Here is a 23604-nt window from a genome sequence, read left to right as displayed (position 1 = left end):
ATATACCAGCCACAGAAAAGAAGAAGTTTCCCAGTAGAGTATACCGAGTTTGTCCCGGAAGGAAAGAAACTAGGTGGGAATGCAAACAGTGCGGGAATATTCCATTGCATCCCGAAAACTGCTTCGAAATGTATCACACAAAGAGAAAGTACTAGATTTTGTTTGTAATAGCAATAACATTATTTTATTTTTGAATTGGGTATGCTTATATTAATTTACATCATGGGGCACAGTATGATCATACTTTATGAAATAAATACCTGTAATGTGCTTAATACATTATTAAATATATTTTTGTAAGACGTATTTACTTTTTCAATCCATTTTTAAGCTAAACATTATAAAAACCCGCCCTGGGGGTATAACTTGGGGAAAATTTAGACACCACTGAAGGGGTTAATAGTCAATATCTGTCTTGCCGAGTGATTTCCATTACGCTGATGACCTGATTTTCCAAAAATCATCTTCAGACGCTATTATGAGGATTATTGCAACTGAAAATTATATTGGTGTCAAAACCTGCGCTTTAAAAAATTCGAACGAGTGTGTTCAAAGTTGGACTAAATTGTGGATGGAAGAAATCAGAAATCAGAAAGTGAAGAGCGCGGAAGGAGAGGTCAAGGGGAAGGAGCGCGATCCCTCCGTCTTCGAAGCAAGCAACGAAATACGGAGGGGAAGGAGCACGCTCCCTCCCCTCCGTTATTCAAGCTACGAGGCTATGAGCGAAGGAGCACGGGAAGAACACGTCCGATCTTGTATGTGACGTCGTTGCCTTCAAAGCGAAGGGGCGAAGGCGCAGCAATGTGATATACGCAGTTTGTGTTGCATAACGTTTCCAGTCCGTCTCAACTTGTTTGAATGTGCTTATGCTACGATTGTTTCTTCCGAAATTGTCCTGTTTGGACTATTTTGAATATTAGTAGCCTTGTCGTAACTATAAATCTTCGTGTCAAACAATTAGAGCTTAAAAAACTTAAATTCTGTCAGATATGCGTCGCGTTAGATCTCTTTCTTTTTTTGAACCTCGTGCGTGTCATACAATTATTGAAAGCTATCGAGATATCTTCGGGCTCAGTAGATGACTCACCTAGCATTTGGCCTCCATAAACTGGGAGATCGATCAAGGTCAGTTGGTGAGACGGGGTAGGGATGAAACATGTTTCCATTGTTTCCCTGTAACTTGATGTTTTCCTATTTTCCTGCGGGGTCTCGGAAAGGAAAAAAAAACGGCAGAGGCATTGGTTGATGGAGGGCCGAGTGTGGTTCCGTTAAATCTACGACGTGGTTATTATCCCACGGCGCTGAGATTGTTGTCAAAGCTCTTGGGAAGGTTCATGCTATGTGCCTGTCGTGTTTTGTCTTAAAATTTTCCACGGCTGCAATTCTATTGCAATACTCCTGCGAGAGCATTTAAACAAAATTCTTCGTGAATAGGACAAGCATCATAGAGCAACGGCATATGCGAAGAGAGGATCGGAACTCTTTCTACTCCCTCTTATGCCGCTATTACTGCCACAGTTATCAAAATTTCCTCTTTCCATTAATATTGAAAGAGGAATGTTCGATAACTGTCAAAATTCCAGGCGTACGTCTGCAACACTGCGCGATAGTATAAAAAAAATGCCGCAAATTTTTTTTCTTCATAGCTCTGATGCTCAAAATAGGGGTGCGCCTCTTACACGTGTGCGCCTCTTACACATGCTTGTACGGTATTCAAAATGACAATGCCAGATCACTGATTTTTTTTCTGCTCCAAAATTTCTTCAGGAGGAATTACATGCCACATCATAGAAAAATACTAGCCGTTACCTAACCACCATGCTGGCAACACTCAGCCATTGGCATAGAATTGCTGCGATGCAGTATGAATGCCACTGCTTCTGGGTCATTTCACAAAGATGGCAATCCATACGATCAAAATCAGTCAATGAATTCCATAGATTATCCTTAAATTAGAGGGTCGGTTCAGATTCCCGATTCTCTGTACTGCCGGTTCTTGGCCAGTGGAACCGGTATTGAGAATCGATCCCATAAAGTGGGTACCTACTTTGGAACCGACTCAGTGGGGAAGACTTGAATTTGGCACCCAATGCCAAAATGGTCTGCAGCATATTCAAGGCCAAAAAGTGAAAAAAAGATAAAATGAATGCCTATATTAATTTCCGATTGCACCCGTGGCCGCTTGGGCCACTTTCAAACAAGCTGACTTTTCACCTGCCGCTGTCCACGGTTCTTTCAACTTGCCACATGTCAAACGAGTCGAATCGTGCCATCAACAGCACGGCACCCATTTCAATCCAGCCCGATGATTTGCCATCTACAGCATAAAATACAGACAATGCTACATTGAGGCTGCTTTGAGACAATATGACTTTTTGCCGCCTGCCTTTAACGTGAAATTCAGGCAGCTTTCAGATGAGACGACTGCCTGCAACACCGTGTGCCGTGCCATGAATGAAAGCCGGCAGAAAATCGTTTCGTTTGAAAGCATTTACGATTGAACATCTTGTACTTTACAGTAATTCTTCGACATGTGGGCAAGATGCGATCTAAGAGCTTGTTTGTAGGTTAATAAACCTATGCAAGGCATCGAACTGTGTGATTATCCTGCAGAATGCAACACTGCATTACAAATTTGCATTAACTCACGGCCAATCAGTTTATCCATTTTGGTGTCCCTGTACCGGTGTGTTGAGCAGTTTATTGTTGAGGTTATAATAACTGTGACAGTGCAGCATGCAAATAAGTAGTCAATTATAGGAAGAATTTAAGCTAATCACAGAATACAGATTTATTTTTAACTGACTCACAAGTTACAACAATATAAGGATGGTATCGTCAGAAGTTGGGGGATATTCACTATTGATCCTGATACTATGCAGTATGTAAACCTTGCTCCAAGCATATTTCGCAAAGCCTTTCAAAATCAACATCGACCACTACTGTTTTCAGTGAACGCTGCTCAGTGCTGCAGGTAATATTTCTGCCAAAAAAAGAATAGATTAGACCCAGATAGGGTAAAAAAGTTGAAATTAAAAAAATCATAACTGGAAGAAAGAACCAGTGGCTGCCTGATGTAATGTGACATATTGCTTGATCATCTATTCTTTAACGTGTTATTTGAACTTTCTTACTTGGCAAATAAAATCATGGAGATGGTCTTAAGATTTTTACAGAGCTTTCCTGCAAATTTACATCTTTTGCGAAATTATTTTCATTCACTTCTTGTGGTTTTTCATTTAAATTTGCCATTAATTCAGAGTTCATCCCCAGAACTGAGTACAGGCGGTCCTCGACTTTCGTACACTCGACTTTCGTACAATTCGCACTTTCGTACGTTCAAAATTGACACCTTTTACTCGACTTTCGTACGCTAAATTCGGACTTTCGGACGTTGGTCTGTAATTTTTTTAAAATTCCCGCGATGTTTATTGCGTATCCCAACATTCAATTGTTTCAAATGGCAGTATCGGCAGTATTTGCGAATAATACGAACGTATATAATGAAGGGAATTGTTGGTAATTGACTCTAATCTAGGTGATTTATTTGGGAGAGAGACTGCCTGCTATAGGCTCGACCTTTATCAAGAGAAGAAGAAAGCCTTCATTGAAGATATTTTTCAAAAGAAGTTGACTAGACATCATCAAATAGCTTATAAAATAAAACTAGTAAGACCTTCTTTCTAATTGTGTTTTTTTCGTTTAAGCGCTGTTTAATTCATGTAAACCTTCAGCAACAAAATTGCACGAAATATCACGCGAATTCCGTTTGTTTTTTGTCTTTTTTTTTGAATAACATGCGGAATATACACGATCACAAATGTCACCTGCCAAATATCGAATTTTGGTGTAAAAATTAAAAGGTATCCAGAATGCGGGTTCAACAAATACATTTTGTTATGCTTCTTGATATGTCCTTTTATTTATAGTGGACGTAATTAGTGGAATGTCAATTTAAACTCCAAGAGGAAGTTTCACTCGATAGCCCACGGAGTTCTTGTTTTATAAACTTTTATTTGCATTTTCTGCGTATTTTCCAAAGAAATTGGACGATTTGAGGAGTTTTATTAACTTATTATTAAAATTAAGTCAACTGAAATGAATTCCGTGAAAAAAAAGGTTTTAGTACGTATATTCGGCTCTTTTGGAACGCAACCCCTAATTAGTATGGAAGTCAATGGTTCGACTTTCGTACATTCGACTTTCGTACAAGTTTTCGGGAACGCATTGTGTACGAAAGTCGGGGACCGCCTGTATTGAGAACCGAGAACCAATGGGGGGAACCAACCGGTACCAAGAACCAAAAAAATTTAAGAACTAACTCATCCTTACCTTAAATCACTCTTTTTGTATACACAAGGAGTAAGAACGGCCCCTTGGACACTGTTAAGGTGGACAACTATTTGAATAAAACTCTTAAGACTCAAGTCATACTTCCATATTAAAAAAAAAGTTACATCCAGATCCCACAACAAATATTATCTAGGAGCACATGCACATATTGTGGTCACAGTCAGAATCAATGAAGATAGCAACAGGATCATGTATATAATATTTAAGTTTATATTTTACACCATAAGTAAGAAAAATATTTTGGTATCGGAACGGATGATGACTTTCATCATGCATCCTAACACACATATCAAAAATAAAACTTTGAGAATGCCATGTTTTATTTCTAAATATCATGCAGAAAATTTAAAAAAATGTGAAATTCCACAAATGTAAAATCATTTCTTAAATTTCATCAAATTTTGCAAATTATATAGTGCCAAATTTAAACTTCTCATGGCTTTAACCCCTCAAGCGTGTGCGACACAGCATATGCGTCCTCGCTATTCCGTCCCTATACGGTGCTTTAATCGTAGGCATTTAAACCACCCAGGGTGCTTTAATTTAGAGGCACTTCAGATTTTGTGCAGACATGAAGTAAAATATTTTTTTGAATCTTATCACAATGCAAAAAAAAATCCAAAAAAATATATTATATAAATAATTGTTTAAATTTTATCATAATGAACACGTACTTACAATTTTCAGACCCATTAACTTTTTCCTGCTCCTCTTCTCCGGTGGTTAATAGTTGACCTGCATGTGATACTGCTCAAAACAGGGTTCTAAGCAGAGTGAGGGTGTTCCTGGGCAGTTTTTGCATCTAAATCTTGTCTCTTTTCTCTTTCCGTTTTTTGTGCACACAACACACTTTCTTCTTCCAACCTTAAATGTCTCAGTTTTCGGGTTTCGTTGAACAAAATGCTGCCCGGTCAATCGCGTACATTCCGTATCGATATCCGAGGGCCGTCCTTTGCGCTGTTCTAAATTCTGCCCATGATACTTAGCAATTATTTTGTTCACTAAGCTCATTCTGAATGATAGGTGATCTTTGCTATTACCAGCCTTACGGTATAAAATGTACGCGTTCAACACAGCCGTATTAACTAAGTGATTGAATAATTTCTTGTACCACACTTTTGTCCTTTTTCTTTCCAGCAGGAACGATTCTAAAAGTTGATCTTTAAAATCTACACCACCCATATATTTATTATATTCTGTTACACACATAGGCTTGTTTACACATTCTAGCCCGCCCTTTCGACTTACGGGTTGCATTTGGTCTGAATGCTTTGTAGTCAGCAATGCAACATCGCGTTTATCCTTCCACTTCAAAGCAACCTATTTCCCACACTTTGCACTAACAACTTCTCCTCTCTTTAGTTTCTTTTTGAGGTTTACTGGCATACCTTTACGCGTGATTTTCACGGTTCCAACAGCATCTGTTGTCCTCTGAACTAACCTATGGAAAAGATCGGGACTACTGTAAAAATTGTCCATATAAACAAATCTACCAGAGTCTAATAGTTTCTCACACAAACTTAGAACAACTTTAGTTGAAAAAAGATCTGTGTCCTTTGTGATTTCACAGCCCAATTTTGTCCCTGAGCCACAGTAAATAATAAAATTCCATAAATACCCTGCGGAGTCACAAAGTTCAAACAATTTTATCCCAAACCGGGAAGCTTTCATGGGAATATACTGTTTCCACGACAGTCTACCTTTCCACAACAACAAAGACTCATCTACACTGATTTCCTTACCGGGTATATACACTTTTTGGAACTTATTTTTCAAATATTCACTAATTGGTAAAATTTTATACAGTTTTGGATCCTTTTTTACCAATTCCTCATCGGTATTATCTACAAAATGGAGAAATTTGGTGAGCAATGAAAATCTTTGCTCACTCATTACATTGGGAAAAAATGGAGTCTCTAATAAATGCTTTCTGCTAAAATACATTCTGAGGCTTGGTTTCTGAATTATTCCCATCAACATCAGTAAACCTAAATACACCCTTATTTCCCCCAGAGTTGTGGGGACCCACTTTTGGAAGCGCGACTTTTTTTGCTTCGTAATTTTCTCTTTCTCACGAGCAAGAAACTGTGCTGCGTAGCGGTTTATCTCAGTCACTATAATTGAAATTATTTCATCATCAAAAAATAACTCAAAATATGCCATGGGATCATCTATACACGGAACAGGCAATATTTGTTTTCCCACTAATTCACACGCAAAAGGTTGAGGAGGGTCAGCACTGTCGATCTCTTGCCAATTATTTTCTTGAAGATTCACAGAAAAATGAGGTCCTTCGCTCTCTTCGGAACTGGAATCCAGAGAGTATCCAATTGAAATTTCCGAAGTAGTATCTGAGCATCCTGCGCTCTCTTCTTCCAAAGCGTCAAGCACTTGCTCATCGCACAACTCACGTGAGCTAGAAGCCATGGTCAACTAAAGAGGGGTACAGATATGGAGTGGATTCAAGGCTGAAAAAAAATAAAAAAAATCACCAAAGCAAGCGTAGGGATGAAAACACCCCAACCCTTAGCCTCAACGTCGTAAATAAGATACCAAGATGCGGGGATGCTGGCCGGTCTTCGAGGCTCCGTGAGGCGTTGAGTGACAATGCCTGGACGGACCATGCCTTCACTATCATCGCCTCGATGAAAGAGAAAGGAAACGATGAGGCAGAGAAGCAGATGATAACGAACCCGAGACGAAAGCATTCAGCATCCCCACACGTCACATACAATCGCTAAGAAAGCACATAACCAGAGCTTTAGTGGAAGGATATCTTTCATTAGCATCAACCAGACGCTGACCCTAGAGGAAGCGTTTCTTTCCTGACACCAGCTAGAAAAAAATATTCTAAAAAATACGAGAACGCAAACACAGACCACACAGGGGCACAGAACGATAGCAGGCAGATGCGTCTCACATATATACTCACTAAAAGTACATACAGTAAAACCTCACCTTAACGAACTCCCGCTAAACGAAGAACTCCGTTCAACGAACAAATGCTATTGGTCCGGCCAATTGCCTATGTAAACACATTAGTGAAAAACCCCGATGAACGAACTCCTCTTTTACGAAAACTCCCGATCAACGAAATGAAATTTCGGCGCGATCGAGTGAAATTCACCTCCCAATAACCAATTTTTCCGGTTAAATTTTTATTTTCATATGAATAATTTAATATTCGTAGCTTTGGAGGGCAAATCAGAGACTTCCACTGAATAAGCCAATCAGAATCGTCATTATTAACCGTAACCATAGCCTTCCGTCGTGTGTTTCCGCCGACCCCAACTCGCGGTTCGCGGCGAATTGCGAAAAATGTTAATGCTGACTTTCGTAAATAACTCAATGTCCCAATATTTACACGCTCAAAGATATGATATCTAGAGCTATGTACTTCGATCGCATTCTTTTGACGGTTGTTTAAGATACTTTACAGAATTACAACGCGTAAATTCCGAGCATTTTTTTTTCACTCGCCGCCATCTTGGATAACTTCTTTAAAATTTAACTAAATTACGGAAGATACAATGTGCGCGCTAGAAGATGAAAGCCAAAATGTGCATCTCTTAATTATCTTTAATATATGACTCAGTAGTTACTCTTGTTTCATTCACATTGTTTATTTCAACATCATCTAAAAAATAGGAGAAACTTTTGCATTTGCCGCAATCTTGGATAAAAAATATTCACACTTAAGACACGAAAGCCAACATTTCCCATTGATCTAGACGTTACTTGAATTGAGTGCTTTATACTAAAGGTCAGTCTCTGTCTGTCGGCGATTGTAGCGATGTCCTAACGTGATGTGAAGAGGATGTGAAGCGGTGTTGATTTTCTCCTGAGAAAAAGGTTTGCGACATGAAGAAGACGACACATTTAGACTGGGCCAATGGTGATGCCTCACCCCTGTGGTAGCAGCAAAAATCCATGAATGACAGCGGGATTAATTCAGCGGTGGTTGGCGGGAGTTGATGCACTCATGGGGAAAGTAGATTTCTTCCTCGATCGCTGCACGGGCCCAAACATAGGACTAACAATAAAAAAATGTGCGTGTTATTTTCTTCCCCCAACTGCAATAGCTAAGTTGCGACCTCTCGACCGAGGGGTCATTTCTGCGGCAAAGCGGCATTACCGTAGGATTTTAGTGGAGTTTTTGGTTTGTCGAATGGATGTAAGGGATCGGCGAAATTGAAGAGGACCATTTTGCAGGTAATGCAGCGGCTTTGCAAAGCTCGGAAGCGTGTTGCACCTGTCACCATATTTAGCTATTTTGCAAAAACCGGGTTTGCAGTCAACAGCATCATTATCGTGACTTATTTTACTTCGAGAACTCATGCATGAGGCCTTTCAAGCTGTTTTCTTATCGGGAGTTGTCAATCTGGTTTACAGTCAACTGCGACCACGCGATGGAGAGTGATGACGAAAGCCGTGAATCCTGGCAGGGTCTCTCAAAAGTCATGAATATTGAAGGGTCGTTTGATGAGTTCACTAGAATAGACTCAAATTTCGTTATCCGCGAAGCCAGCGAACTGAGGGTTACAGAATATAATTTCTCGAAAACTCATTTTTCAAAATCGTGACGTATTTTACTTCGAGAACTCCTGCAAAAGGCCTTTCAAGATGTTTTCTTATCGGCAGTTGTCTATCCGGAATGCGATGGAAATGATGCTAGTACAATGAATTATTTACGATGCCCGCGACCGCAAATATTGCTATGGAGTATTCTGGATTCGACTGCTATAAAAAAATGCTGCCACCCACTGCGCTTTATTGGGTCGACGAAAGTCGCACTCGCGCCGTTATGGTAGAGCGATCTTAATTTCATGATGAAGCTATAATTAGCGCTGTTACTTTAACTTTATATTAGTAATGGTCAAATCTATCGAATTCTTAATTTTTCAGTGTAAACTTCGCGAATACATGTACTCTATTTCAAATATTGAGAATAATAGGATCGTCTCGCGCTCATCGCAACGCTGTGCGCATTTTTGAAAACTAATTGAAAAGCATGCGAAGTGATTGAATAATACGAACCAAGGCTTCCTAAATGTGGTCTATTGCCCGCGATTTGCATTGCAGTTGAGAGAAATCAGCACTGTTTTGAAGTATGCGAAGGTAGAATGAAGATAACGCATGCAGACTTGCTTCAATTTCCGAGCCCCTAGAATGATGCAACGTGCGCATCACCTCCGGGGAACGAACTCCCGATCAACGAAACGGCAAAATTTCGGTCCCTTGAGTTTCGTTTAAGAGAGGTTTTACTGTATATGGAAGCTTAAGAGATAGGAATGCCTAATGAAACATTCGGACGCATAGGGTGCGTCGCACACGCTTGAGGCATGGCAATCGGACGACACAAACGCTGTGTCGCACACGCTGAGAGAACGACCACGGGCATTTAAAGTCACGCTTGAGGGGTTAACCACCTAAGTTGCAACTTTAATGCTCTAACGAGAAAATTTGCAAAATAAAACCCATTCAGGAAAAGGCATTAGATGGCAAACCATCTTATAAAAATAAATTCATCAGAGAGTTATAACCTTCTGTATACAGATACCACACAGAAAACCAAAAGGTGATAAGAAAATTTATCACAGTAGACTCTAATTAATATGAACAACCTAATTATGAAGTTCTCGTTTTCACAAAACAAATCATTGGTCCCGATGAAATGGCAAATCCAATCTATTGTAAAATAAATGTTTTTACAAAATTTTCATTATTTCAAAATAACGAACATCAGTCCCAGTCCCACTGGTTATAGAAAGAAAGAACTTTATTACAAAGTTCAACGAATAACAAATGGCACTCACGTGACCCACTCATTACTGCTCAAAAATTAGGTGTACAGAAAGTCCACATCTTACGAACAATTGTTTACGATCTTTCAGAGATACAAACATTCAAATAATTCAAGCGTGTCTGAAGTTTCAAATTTGGCACCTTAGAAGTTGGCCATTATGAAGCGATGACTTCAAAGCGAGAATTTTAATACTTTATTTTGTAAGAAATATACCTCCTAAGCTGCAAAAAATTCTATGGAGCGCAATTAATGCTTATTTTCATGTAAAAGATACGAAGCTTTTGCCATATAAGATTCATCTTTTGTCAAATTCATTTATGAAAGAAACGTTCTTAGAAATCTCTTTATTACAATCCTCTGGTATTCAGTCCTGCAAACTTTGTAATAACAAAAGTCTACTTTATTACCACAAAAGTCATAAATCTGCAAAGTGGTGGGGAAAAATTACCACATCCAGGTGAAAATAAACCAGGAAAAACACAGGCATTTTAGCAGCTACAATCAAAGCATTACTAAAACACGAGATGCACCTTAAACCTTACATTAGTCAATGATAATGGGACATTATTTCTATTAATTTATTATTTCTTAACATGCAGATCTTTCCAAGTTTTTAAATCCTTTAATTATGGCTCACCTATAGTCCACCGCTTCATGTAATAAATTTGAGCACTCAGAACAAGGCATGTAATGATATGCAGGGTAACAAATCCAATCCAGAAGAACGTGGAGGGGCCAAGAACTCCCCACATTCCAATGAAGACTATTCCGGCAAGAGCAGCAAAGGTGGCGTAAGCTCTGGCATTGATATCAGGGTGGCGTGTCTGGTAAATTTTCACCATGCACAGCACAGACATAACATACATGAAGCTTGTATCTAGAAAAAGATAAGTCAGAGAATTAGAAAATGATTTATTAAAAACAAAAAATCACAGCCCGTAAATCTACCTCAAGTATAAGAACTAATTGATTTTCTAGCGAAAATATTTTTTTTTGCTTTTTTAGAGATAAAATATTTCCAATTCAAGTACGTAAAATTTGTACTATGCTTCAGTATGGATCTCAAAGCCTGCTAAACTTTTGAGGCTAAGTACAATTGACGCTGTGGCGTTACGTTGTCAAATCTTGGCAATTCATAATGTAAGCCAAGACTAAGGACACTCCTTTCATCCATCACTGATCAATTGAGGGAAAAAAACTCCACAAAAAAAAAAAGATTAATAACTAGCGGGAGAAACAATTTTATCAAAATTACATGTAATTTTCATTTAACTAGCATTTGAAGGTATAAATATTCAATATAAGAAGTATTTCAATAATAACCATTAATAACTAATAATCTCAAAATGAACCTTATCCAACAGGAAATTCTAAGTACAAAAGGTGAATGTGTCAGCACCAAAACTAAGTTGTGAATCGCTGTCAGAGGTCGAAAGATTTAACTACACCGAAGGGAGATATTACAGTGGGAGAGACTAGAATAAGACAGGTGCACGACAGGAGGCGAAATCACTGATGGAGGGGAGGTCATTCTGAAGCTGAAGAAAAGCCACCCTCAAAACTGCCAGTCAGTGCCAAAATCCAATTTTCCCCGCAGCAGCCGTCCTGACCAGAAACTCCACAACAGTGCTCGTCGTTCAAACAGGAATGGGGGAGAGCATACAAGCACTTTTCTCCTCAATCTTCACTATGGAGACCCATGCCAAGTGGGGTGATGGAAATTCAGGCAGGCCATTGGAAGTTAAGGAGGGGAAAGACATGGCAGGATAAGGTCTTGGAGGGAGAGTCCTATCGAAACTCTCTTTTAGTAGACTTGTCACTACAAACTGGAGATTGTGCCTCAGCACCAACTTACCCCCTGGATTTCTAGATCCTTGCATACGTCTGCCATACTTGCTATTTAAGTCTTGATCTCCTAGTATGGCACCTTCGGCTGGCAGAGAGTTCAGATAGCAAAGTTTGGATAGCAGATTTTAGAACTTAAAGTCTCGAGCCTTTGAGTCGGAGGCCTTTGCATGAAAGGCATCGCAAAAATCCTTAGAGGAAGAAGTTCAGCGGATATGTTCGGAGGAATTACCAGAAATTTTAGGGAGGGGGAGAGGAAATAATACATAGTCCACATCACTGATAGAAAAGCCCAGGCAAACACCTATTTTGCAGCATAAAATACTGGATACCAAAGAACACATTATGCACATACATTAACCAAACTCACCAAATTGGAAGTTAGAATGATTCTACATCTACATCTACATAATACCCCGCAAGCCGCCTAAAAGGCGTGTGGCAGGGGGTGTTAGGACACCAGCCGTTTACAGCTATTAAAAAAAAAAAAAAAGAAGTGCTCTAATGAGGTTGGGACAAGCGTTTATTAAAGTCCTTTATTGTTCGGGGGAAAAACGAATTCTTATATCTATCCGTTCGGCTAAAAATCTCTCTTAATTTATCGCTTCTGTCGGACCTGGAAATATAGTGTGGCTCTAAGATTATGTTCTCTGTGTCACTCTTAAATATATCCATTCTTAATTGTTCAAGCAATCTAAGCCTAGCGCGCAGCCTCCGAGTCTCCAACGGCTCCCAGCCTAATTCGCTTAACATCTGGGTGACACTGTCTGTACGCCCGTAGCGGTTTTTGACGAAACGCACAGCCTTCCTTTGTATCTTATTCAGCTCGCGGATTAAGTCTTTCTGCACTGGATCCCATACACTCGCTGCATATTCAAGGTGCGGTCGGACGAGAGCGAAATAGCACCTTTCTTTTACTTTCTCATCCGAAAATCTTCCCACAATACGCTTGACGAATCCTAATTTCTTCAGGGCTATGCCGCAAATATTCTTTATATGAGTTCCCCACGTGAGGTTCGAGGTTATCGTAACTCCCAGGTACTTCACTTCGTCTGTTGCCTTTATGTTAATGCCATCCACTGCATAAACATTGTTAGTGTTGGACGAATTCCGCAAAAAATGTACCGCCATGCATTTGCTCAGATTAAGTTCGAGTCCCCACTCTTGACTCCACAAATGAACGTTGTTTAAGTCCGATGATACATTTCCATAGTCAGAGTGATCACTAATTTCGCGATAGATGACAGCGTCGTCAGCAAATAAACGTATTTTACTGCTAATGCGGGAGCACAGATCGTTAATGTATATAATGAACAACAGGGGGCCGATTACGCTTCCTTGTGGAACACCTGATGTAACTTTTACAACATCAGAGCTAATTCCGTCAAGAACTACTTTTTGTTTACGATCTCTGAGGAAGTCGCGTATCCAGTTTACAACTGTTTCGTTTAATCCGCATGCCTGTAATTTGTATAAAAGTTTGTTGTGAGGTACAGTGTCGAAAGCTTTCTTAAAATCTAGAAATAGTGCGTCAACTTGTCTTTTCGATTCACCAGATTTTATAACGTCGTGAAGAAAGAGCGCGAGCTGTGTTTCGCAGGATCTATATTTTCGGAATCCGTGCTGACAAAATGATTGGGGCAAATGGGGGAATGATTGGGGCAAACTAAAAAAAAATGCCACAACACAATGTAGGAGTGATATGTCGGTTTAGATCTCACCCCAGACTAAGCTACCAGAGACTACAGAAAAGGATAATCATAAATAATTATGCAATGGAACAACAGATAACCAAGGCTACTACATACAGGGAAATATTAGATACTTCAACCCAATGTTCGAATTTGAAGCAAAAGGCATTTGACTCAATTATTGCCATAGTACACATTACAGTAAAACTTCGATTTTACGCACTTCGATTTTACATCAAGTCTCGTTTTTACGCAGCGGCACTCAAGTCCGGCCGGAAAGCATAGGGAATTGCAATGGCGAAACTTCGATTTTACATCTTTTCTTGATTTTGCGCAGTTATTCGATTTTGCGCAGCATAATCCCAGCCCCTAAGAGGTCGCTAATCTTGATTTTACGCAGTTGTCTTTCGGCTTGTTTTGAAAATCCGACTAGAGCAATATGCAGTTAGGTTATTATTTCGTCTCAATGAGTTGCAAAAATGAATACAGGAACGGTTGAAATGACATCGCGCTGTTGAGCGTGAAACTAAATACATCGCGAATCTAATTATTGCTTCCCCGTGAGCCCTCTCAGTAATATTTCAGGCTCCATTATGAACGCGAATGTCGCTCTTAGTTCAAATTCGCCGTAGAAGGATATCGAAACCTAAAACACACGGCAATCGCCGTGTATGCGTAACTACTTTTGATTAAGACATGATCACTGGAGATATTAACATTATCACCTTTCGTTTATTATTCGACTTATTGATCGATGCTGTTTATATCCAGAATTATGAGCTACGGAATATCTATCCCCAATGCACGGCTTTCTATAATTTTGCCAACGCTCTGTTTTCCGTCGCCCCAGCGAAATATAACGGCGAAATGAGTCGTTAAAAATACTCCCGTGTCAAAATTTTGGCTTCCAAGGTGATCCAAAAAAGATAGTCGTACTTCTAGTATGGACGTAAGTCGATGGTGATTCAACACGATGGTAAAAGCAGCATGCATTGTCTCATTCCCAGGCTAACCCCACATCTGCGGGACAAATGGAGGCGAGGAAAAATTGCTTGCGCTGCGCGCTTATCAGAACCGACTCAACTTGTACCTCATTGTCAGACGGTTTAAGTTAAACATGGTTGGAACTTGAATAGCTATTAGCTCAACTCCGCTAGGTGGCAAGCGTTTTAACGGAACGGGAGTTTATGCCCTCGGAGAATAACTCGCGTCGTCAATCGTCATGTAATCATTGAAGTCAAATTCAAGACGTGAGTGATAAGGCAGTCCCTTTAAACTCAGGAATGGCTTAGTACCATTAAATCGAAATAAAAAAAGTGTCCGGTGTTGTTATCAGATATGGGAAAGCAGAAATATTACGTGAAGCTGAGTCACACGGCTTGTGAGTCGAAGGTCCCGGCGCTTAATTCGCGGAAGAATGCCGACAGAGAAGCTATTCGCGGAAGAGTCAATCTACTAATGCTAAAATTTCATGGGGAAATGCTTTTTTAATGCGTATAAATTACAAAGAAGGAAAATTTTTCAGGACTATTAGTCATTTTTTATTCATCACGGGCGGCATGACGGCAGTTGCGCGGTCATTTAAATAGCTCACTTAAAATAAGTGATCTAAGCACCGGAAAAATCTGAATTTCCGAATATCCCGGGTCCTGTGTGCTCCGTATTATCTATGGTATGCTATTTGGAGGTAACCAACAACTGGGGTCATTAGCGCCATGAAGTAAAGGCTGGGGGGATAGGAACCCTATGTTGGCATTAGCCAGGTTGTAATGATAAGCTCAAAAGGGACCAGGACTTAACTTCCCATCTGATGGACAGAGTGGTGCACTGGAAGTGCCCTCCACATTACCCTCAAATAGGGATAGGGCCATCTCTGATAAGTCTCTGCTACTGCCAGGACTTGAACCCAGGCCCACAGGGTGTAAAGCCTTTGTGATGTACATATTAGCAAAATTTTGCTCCCTGTTAATGGGGTTAATTTGGATGACTATCCTCAGGTATCTCATTTCTTCAATCTCCAATCTTTGTTTGTCTGCTGGTGGTTAAACGGATATCCTGAAAACTGCTTTTAATGAGAATATTTTCGACAATTAGCTTCTCTGCGACCATTTAGTATCACCATTCCGAAATTTCTCCTGGGTAACAGAAGTAATCTTAGTGCCAGAAATGCTGGCATTTCAACCATTTTGTTCAACCATGGGAAACACTGTTCAGGAATGCAAAGTTGCTTCTCTTAAGGTAACACGTCATCTGTGGTGTTGCTTTTGAGTAAATAAGATTATTAGGCTTCATTTTCCGAGCAATAATGAGCTAGTGTTATCCTGAAAACTATACTCCTCCTCAACACCAACTCTTGATTTTACACACTTTGATTTTACACAGTGCCCATATTTCGGTCCCTCCAACTGCGTAAAATCAAAGTTTTACTGTAGACTGCTTTTCCTGGGGACTATCACAATGTTAAATGTTTTCATCCCTTTCCAGTCACTGGTCAAATTATTCCTTCATAAGGATCACCTAACCCTTGACTAGCTTTAAAGAACAGAAAGTATAAAAATATTTATTTATTTTAACGCCAATTACCCTGAAAACAGTACTTAGATGCTTTTGCATCAGGGGTTCTATCAAATAACTAGATACATATGTACTACACAAACACTATTACCCTGAATGGGATTAATGTAACCATGTAGGACTCAAACCCATGACCTTTGGATTGGCAGGCAAGGACAAGCAGAATAGATAATACATAGTCCACATCACTGTTAGAATAGTCCAAGCAAACACCTATTTTGCAGCATAAAATACTGGATACCAAAGAACACATTATGCACACATACATTAACCAAACTCACCGAATTGGAAGTTTGAATGATTGGGGCAAACATGATATGAAGCACTCAGAACACCCTCCATCATGAGGGCTGCTCCCATAGCATAGAAAAGACCAAAATGTTGAGGTATCCCAAGCTTTCTCTGAAAACAAAGAAATGAAATCTTGTTTAAATGTATGCAAAAAGAAGCAAACTAAATGGAATTATAGCATAAATAAATATGTATTTATGAGGGTGCAATAGTCTAACAAGCAAACAATGAAGAGGTATTGTGAAATGAAGGAGAACATAAGACCCCAAAAGAGAAGGATTAAACACATTATTTGATTTTGTTTGAGACAGGGGCCAGCAGCCTTTTCATAACTGCATTCCATTGGTTGATATTCCTTCATTCAAACCAGTCAAACAACAGGGCCTTTCAGGGGCAGTGGTTAAATAAAAGGAAAAAGGGTAACTAAAGAGAATGAGTTCAAGGCATACAGAAGACCTTATGCATAGTATTTCTAGAAATTTAGAGGGAGGAAAAAAAGTGAAACAATGAGGAACCAAGCTGAAAGCAGAATAGAGCACTAAGTTGCATTCAAAAAAACCCTTACAGCTCATATAAATTGTCATGGGAAAAATACCCTAGAATAATTGAACCACAGACATTTGGCTTTTCAGGCCACTGCATATAATACTGGGGAGTGGATAGCTGAATCACTCACACTCATTTAAATTAAGTATACTTTTATACACTCCCGTATTTTCTTTATTCAATGACTGCAAAAATTACACATGGAGTCAGAAGAGTAGCATGGCTCTGTAGCAACTCTCAAGAGCAAGAACATTAAAACAATTAAAGCCCTTCAGTCATCGTTCAGGATAATCCTATCTAAATGAGTAACCTCATTCATTGCCTCATCGACAGGCCTGAAATACTCATCAAAAATGGCCCATTTGTTTCCCATGACAAGTAAAAAAAGTACCTACATAAGGCAACATCAAGTTTGCTGCCTCTCATCCTCAGTAATTCCCCTCCCCAATCAGTGAGACCCACCGGAAGCATCCAGGCTCGCCCATTGGCCATCCCCAACTCATCTAATCTCCATCTCCTTACCTACACATAAAAGTACAGGGGAAGCCTGGTATAGCGAGTACAGCATACTACGAGAATCACATTCTAGTGACTGATAATCTTTGTACTGCCCAATGGTCATTGTTTTACATGCAAAATAAAGTAGAGATAGCCAAGCTAAAAACTCCTTCCACTGTATACATTCGATATTACAACAGATGTCTCTCAAGTTATTGGCTGTCTACTGTCAAAAGGCTGACAAACTGAAAAAATCGGATAAAGCAAGACTGAGATGTCTCTACCACACTATGCACTCAGTAATGTGAGGCATATCTCTTAAGAGTGGTGCATAAATATTACCTAATCTAGAAAGTTATCAGGGTCACTCATTTTACCAGTGAGCGGTGGAAAGAATAAAAGAACAACTCTGACAATAGGTGTATTTTGCCAGCCAATTAACGTCAAAGAATCAAGGATACAATACATACAAGTAACCACGCTGATTAAATCGTAATGCACAATTCAATTGAATGACTTTCCATCCCCGGGCATGAAGTCTATGAAAGATCCATAAAACAAAAGCGGAAGTAGCTTTGTGCAGGGAGAAGACTCAGTCTGCAAGCAGCACAAATAATAATGGAATAAGCCTTAAGTCAATAGTTTTGTGCAATTTCAAGTCTTTGCCATGAGTTTGCCATTGTTGTACTCTGCTCATTATATGGAAAAATAGTTAATAAAACAGCATGAGGTTGGCATACAGGCCCTGCCCCACAAAGCTGCCAGTCTTGTAAACGCCTGGTAAGGTTTTTGTTGAGAGGGCAAATAGCAACACAATGTCAAATCTTGCCATAAATCTGCATAATATAAGAAAGCAAAGTCACTGAATGTCAAATACCCTGATATGATGGCTTACTTTGAGGTCATTAGATTGGTACATGGATGAGAAATGTGTTCCCTAAAGCTGTCAAACACAGTAATATTCAATAAACATTTGTTTAAGGGTTGACATACTCACATTCACCCAGCCATTTTTCTGATGAAGCCTCTCGCGATGAACAGTAATGAAGATGAAGAGAAGTCCCAGAAGTACATAGCCAATATTGGAGAACACATGATTGGCATCGGAGAGGGAGCCAAATGGATGCATACAGCGAAAATTGTAGTAACATAGATCTTGATTACCGGTTTGCCTCAATACCTTGGTTTGAAACAAAAAGAAAAAAAGTGACGAAAAAGGTGAAATTCAAACCTTCATGCCCATCACATTTTTAGTGAAGTGGATTGGATTTTTATTAGAGATGGGTCGAATAGCAGATTTCTCGAATTCGAATATCGAATTCGAATATTAAATCATAGCTCGAATATTCGAATACCTCGAATTTCGAATACCTCGAATACTAAATGATGAATGCTGGAATGTTTGACTCTGTTGCCTATGCAGCAGGCAACACAAGATTTTGGGGAGTAATTTTGATTTCCTTAAAATGATTCGAACAGGAATTTAGCTGATTAATGAATAATTTAATTTTATGGAAACAATTGGGCATATAATTAATTCAACTAACATCGCTTTACCCCCACTCCTGCTGCCAAGTGCTAGCTGGCAATCTGAGGCATTTTGCAAAATACAAGCTCTTTTCCACCGGATTTTCTTCAATTATTTTCAGTCCATCTTTGGGAGTTCTCACGAGATAAGAAGATGAATTGGAATTGCTATCAGGGAGAAACCAAATATTCTGAGAAAATATCCTTTTGTCTGTGACTGTAACAATAAAGATTTATAGCACCACTCATAAATTGTAACTTGATATATGTTTTAGGAAAAAAATACCGCTTCCGAGAAGCTCTGCTGCTCATATCGAGTTTCGCCAGAATGCTAAGTCTCCGTCGTGTTTTGACATTTATTTCTTTGCGTAAAATGCTTAAATAAACTCAGAAATACGTCGTGTTTGGTCTTATTCTTTTTGAAATTACGCGCACATTACTAATATTTCAATTCAATAAAGGTGTAACATCAATTGACGAAAGTCATTCTTAGACACCCTTTGTGCTAATAGATGACTCATGCAGCGGTTGACCTCCACAGAAATGGGGAACTTCGAAGCTGGTAGGAAAAAAAAGGTCAGTGGGGGAGGAAAGGGAGGGCCCAAAACACGTTTCTATTGTTCTCGCGTATTTTTTCGAAGCTAAGGTCTTCGTAATATGATCCCTGCGCGAGCTGTGACCTTTTTTTTATTTTGAAGGAGAGGAAAGCTTCAGAGGGGGGGCTAGTGCTGAATGGAGAGGGATACCGGACCTTGGGAAATGCGCTAATGTAAGTATCCCACGGTACTCACACAGCAGTTGACCTCCAGAAATGGGGAACTTCGAAGCAGGTAGCCAGAAAAAGGTCAGTGGGTGAGAAAAGGGGGGAGGGCGTGAAACACGTTTTTATTGTTCTCGTAACTCGATATTTTTTTCAAAGCAGGGGTCTTCGTAATGCGATCCCTGCGCGAGCTGGGACCTTTTGTTTGATTTCGGAGAAGAGGAAAGCGTCAGAGTGGTTGAGGCGAGTGCTGAATGGAGGGGGATAGAGGATCGTGGGAAATGCCCTAAGGTTGCTATCCCACGGCACTGAGTTTCTCCTGGTGGGGGGAATCGGGGATTTTCGGATTTTTTCACCCGACTATTTTCGGTTCCCCTTGTCGAACACTTTTCACCGCTAAAATCCACGAATTTGATGCAATTCGTCAACTTGCGTAAAACGGCGCTGCGAGCACTAAATGACTACAGTTCTCTACATTTTTCCGAGTCACTACCAACGACGTGCGTGCGACAGTGTATGACGCGAAATTCAAAGTATTCGAGGTATTCGAGGCGGTACTTTTCGCATAACTATTCGAAATCTCGAATATCGAATACTTTCTAGTATTCGAGGTATTCGAGTATTCGCGGATACTATTCGCACATCTCTAATTTTTATCCATTCCATTAATGTTTCAGAAAAAAGCTGACAAATGATCATACTTAGATAATTAGGAAAAATAGAACAATTTCACTAAAAAATAAAAAAAATGAATTAATATAAATTTGAAATAGTGTATATAAAGCTTTGAATTATTTATGCATACATATGTCATTACCCATGAGGTGAAGTTTGAAATGAAAGTAACCTAAAGAGTAAATCACAAGAGAAATTATACAGTGTATCATCAAGTATTTTATGTACTTCTATCAAATTCTGGGAAGAAACTGTGTACATAAATTATGTATATCTCAAGTAATGGAAGAATAATGTTGAAGGTGCAATTAAAATTCAGGCAATAATTTTTTTTAGAATGAAATGCTATACACACTTTACAAGTACGTATTGAACCCTGCGGCCCACAAGACCAATAATATACAGTGGAACCTCGTTAAAGCGAGTACGGGCTATAGCGACACCCCCGCTATAACGAGAGATAGCCGATGCACCGTCAATTGACCCTATAATAAGCGTGTTAAAAATTCGTTTTTACGAGACCCTTTCGGTGTTGGCTCTCGCTATAGCGAGGGTTTCACCGCCGGAAGACTTTCATCAAGACTCCTTAACCTCTGTAATTGCTAGCGATCTGTTAGAAATGAAGTTAATGCAGTGCTGTCTCAAATTTATGTGGAAAACTGTCGTTTGATAGATATAATGATTGACGAAACAATGCTTTGCACGATTTTTTTTCAGTGCGGCGCTTATAAATTTTTTGAATAGTTAGTCGTTATTTGAGTAAGGAAATTTAGTGATGCAAAAAAACATCGCCTTTCGTCTGGATTTGTGCTTACGTTTATCGGATAGATGTTTATCTGTCGCCGCACCACTCCTGTTCCTGTATATTTGTTCGCAACAGGTATATTGGCTATTATTTGCTCCACCTCCGGTAAAGCGACAATTCGCTATAGCGAGTGTTTATTAGTGCACCGTGGGGTGTCGTTATATCGAGGTTGCACTGTATTAGGTTATGTTTATTCAAATAAGATGGAAAGGTACACCTACTTGACAAGTAAGGAGAGAATACACAAGAAAAAATGTGAATTCAATGCAGAGTTAACTTACCGTCTGGTAGGTGAAAACCAATTGTACCACAGGGAGAGCATAAAATACTCCCACAGTGAAAACACTCCACAAATATTGCTGAGACTTCATTTGCAGAGCACGAGGATTTTTACGAGCAAGGTCACAGACATGCAGTACTGGCTTAGTCCTGTAAAAAAGAAGGCCATGAACGAATTAGGTACATGTAATATTACAATACCAAACTGCAAAATTCATGCATGCACTCTAAAGAAGCTACGTTTCCCAGACCCCCTACAACGAGATGAGACATCCTTCAACGAGGGATTCATTTCACACACCGAACTTTCAACTACCCTGGAAGCTATAACTGAGGGTGCAACCGCTCTCTACGCATTCAGCGAAGCAGAGTGTGAGTTCCTGAACGATCTCACAGGATGCACTTTCATCTCTCTCGAAAAAGAGTTAAGCAGTCCCCCTCCCAAAAAATGTTCCTTTCTTGCCTTTTCCTGCCTCAATCCTTGTCACAAATTGCGCAACAGCACTTGCGCATTGAGAGATGCACATTCTCTCGCCCAGTGGTATAACCGTCCAGTATAACAGTCTCAAAACCAAAGTTGATCCTTGCCCCGATGACTGTTCCCCCACCCCTCCTCCTACATCAGCCTCTAAATAAGGATGATAACGTAACCATACGTCAGTCGTCACGTGAAAAATTGAAAAGCTTACTGCTGAAAAAGTTTGAAGAATGTGACCCCGGAGATGAAGTTTCATACAGTCAGTGGGTTTCCAGTGACAGATATCAACTGGTGAAGTTCACGGTGACATTTGATGAGTACCTATCAATTTAAATTCAAAGAGTGGAAAAACTGGTGCCCCATTCATTTATTACGAAGGTACAGGCAAACTACCTTAAGAAAATGAAAGAAAATCTTGGACCCCATGAAGCAGCTGTTCTCTTTGACTTCAGTGAGAGCTACTCATATGTTATCCAGGATGAGGCACAAGGGAATCACTGGACAAGTGATAGTTGTACGGTACACCCTGTTGTGATTTATACTCTAGATCACCTGACTAAACAGCTTATTATTTCCAGTTTATGCATCTTGTCAGATGATTTGGAGCATAATGTAGCTTTTGTTTATGAAACCCAAAGAATAATATTTTGCTTTGTTAAGGAAAATTTTACTTTAGTCAAAAAATTGAGTTACTTTAGTGATGGTTGTGCAGGACGGTACAAGAACTGCAAAATATTTCTCAATCTTTGCAAGCATTACCAGGATTTCTCCTTAATGGCATCATGGACATTCTTTGCTACAAGCAATGGAATATCCCCATGTGATGGAATTGGTGGTACTGTAAAGCGTTTAGTTTGCCCGAGAGAGCCTCCAGAGATGTTCGGGAGATACCTTAAACACATTGAAGTATATTATTTAAATAATTTTATTTAAATTAGTATTTCCATTTATCCTCTAATGCACAGTAAGAGCCTAATGTATTTTGATACCAATTTTTCCATAAACTAAACACTTGAAAAATGGGTAAATTCCAGGAAAAAAGCATCATTTCACATTTCTGAGCCATTTGGATTTTTTTACCCTCAGCTGCCACAAGCCAAGTATTGCTATTAAAAAAAAATGTATGAACAAGAGCCACATTCACTAGACTACATGTTTGGTCTTAGATTTACTGACCAATATTTCAAATATATCCTCATGAAGGTATGGATACACTTATACTTATTATCAGGGGCGGATCCAGGATTTTTTTCTGGGAGGGGCACAAGCAAGGCCGTATCCAGGATTTTGTTCTGGGTGGGGCACAAGGATACCTCGCAATACAAAACGAATGCAATGATAATGGGACCGTATTAAAAATCTTGCATATTTTTGAGGGTCTGGGGGGGGCACGTGCCCCCGTGCCCCCCCCCTGGATCCGCCTATGCTTATTATCTTACAGTACGTGTCCAAAATCCCTCTCACAGGGGCAGAAAA

At 39.6% G+C, this 23604-nt stretch overlaps 1 protein-coding gene across 1 annotated transcript in view; it reads right to left on the bottom strand.

Moving 5' to 3' along the window:
* Positions 1 to 23604, bottom strand: part of LOC124153449 (SID1 transmembrane family member 1-like) — a 59146-nt gene that overhangs the window by 9501 nt on the left and 26041 nt on the right. The window contains exons 9-12 of the mRNA XM_046526605.1: positions 21653 to 21800; positions 18602 to 18784; positions 16551 to 16671; positions 10797 to 11036 (exon numbers count right to left, since the gene is read on the bottom strand). Coding sequence (XP_046382561.1) covers positions 10797 to 11036; positions 16551 to 16671; positions 18602 to 18784; positions 21653 to 21800 — 692 coding nt within the window. The remainder of the gene's footprint in view (positions 1 to 10796; positions 11037 to 16550; positions 16672 to 18601; positions 18785 to 21652; positions 21801 to 23604) is intronic.

This window comes from Ischnura elegans, chromosome 2 (assembly GCF_921293095.1).
Source record: "Ischnura elegans chromosome 2, ioIscEleg1.1, whole genome shotgun sequence".
NCBI lineage: Eukaryota > Metazoa > Arthropoda > Insecta > Odonata > Coenagrionidae > Ischnura > Ischnura elegans.
This window is presented reverse-complemented; position numbering and strand designations above follow the sequence as displayed.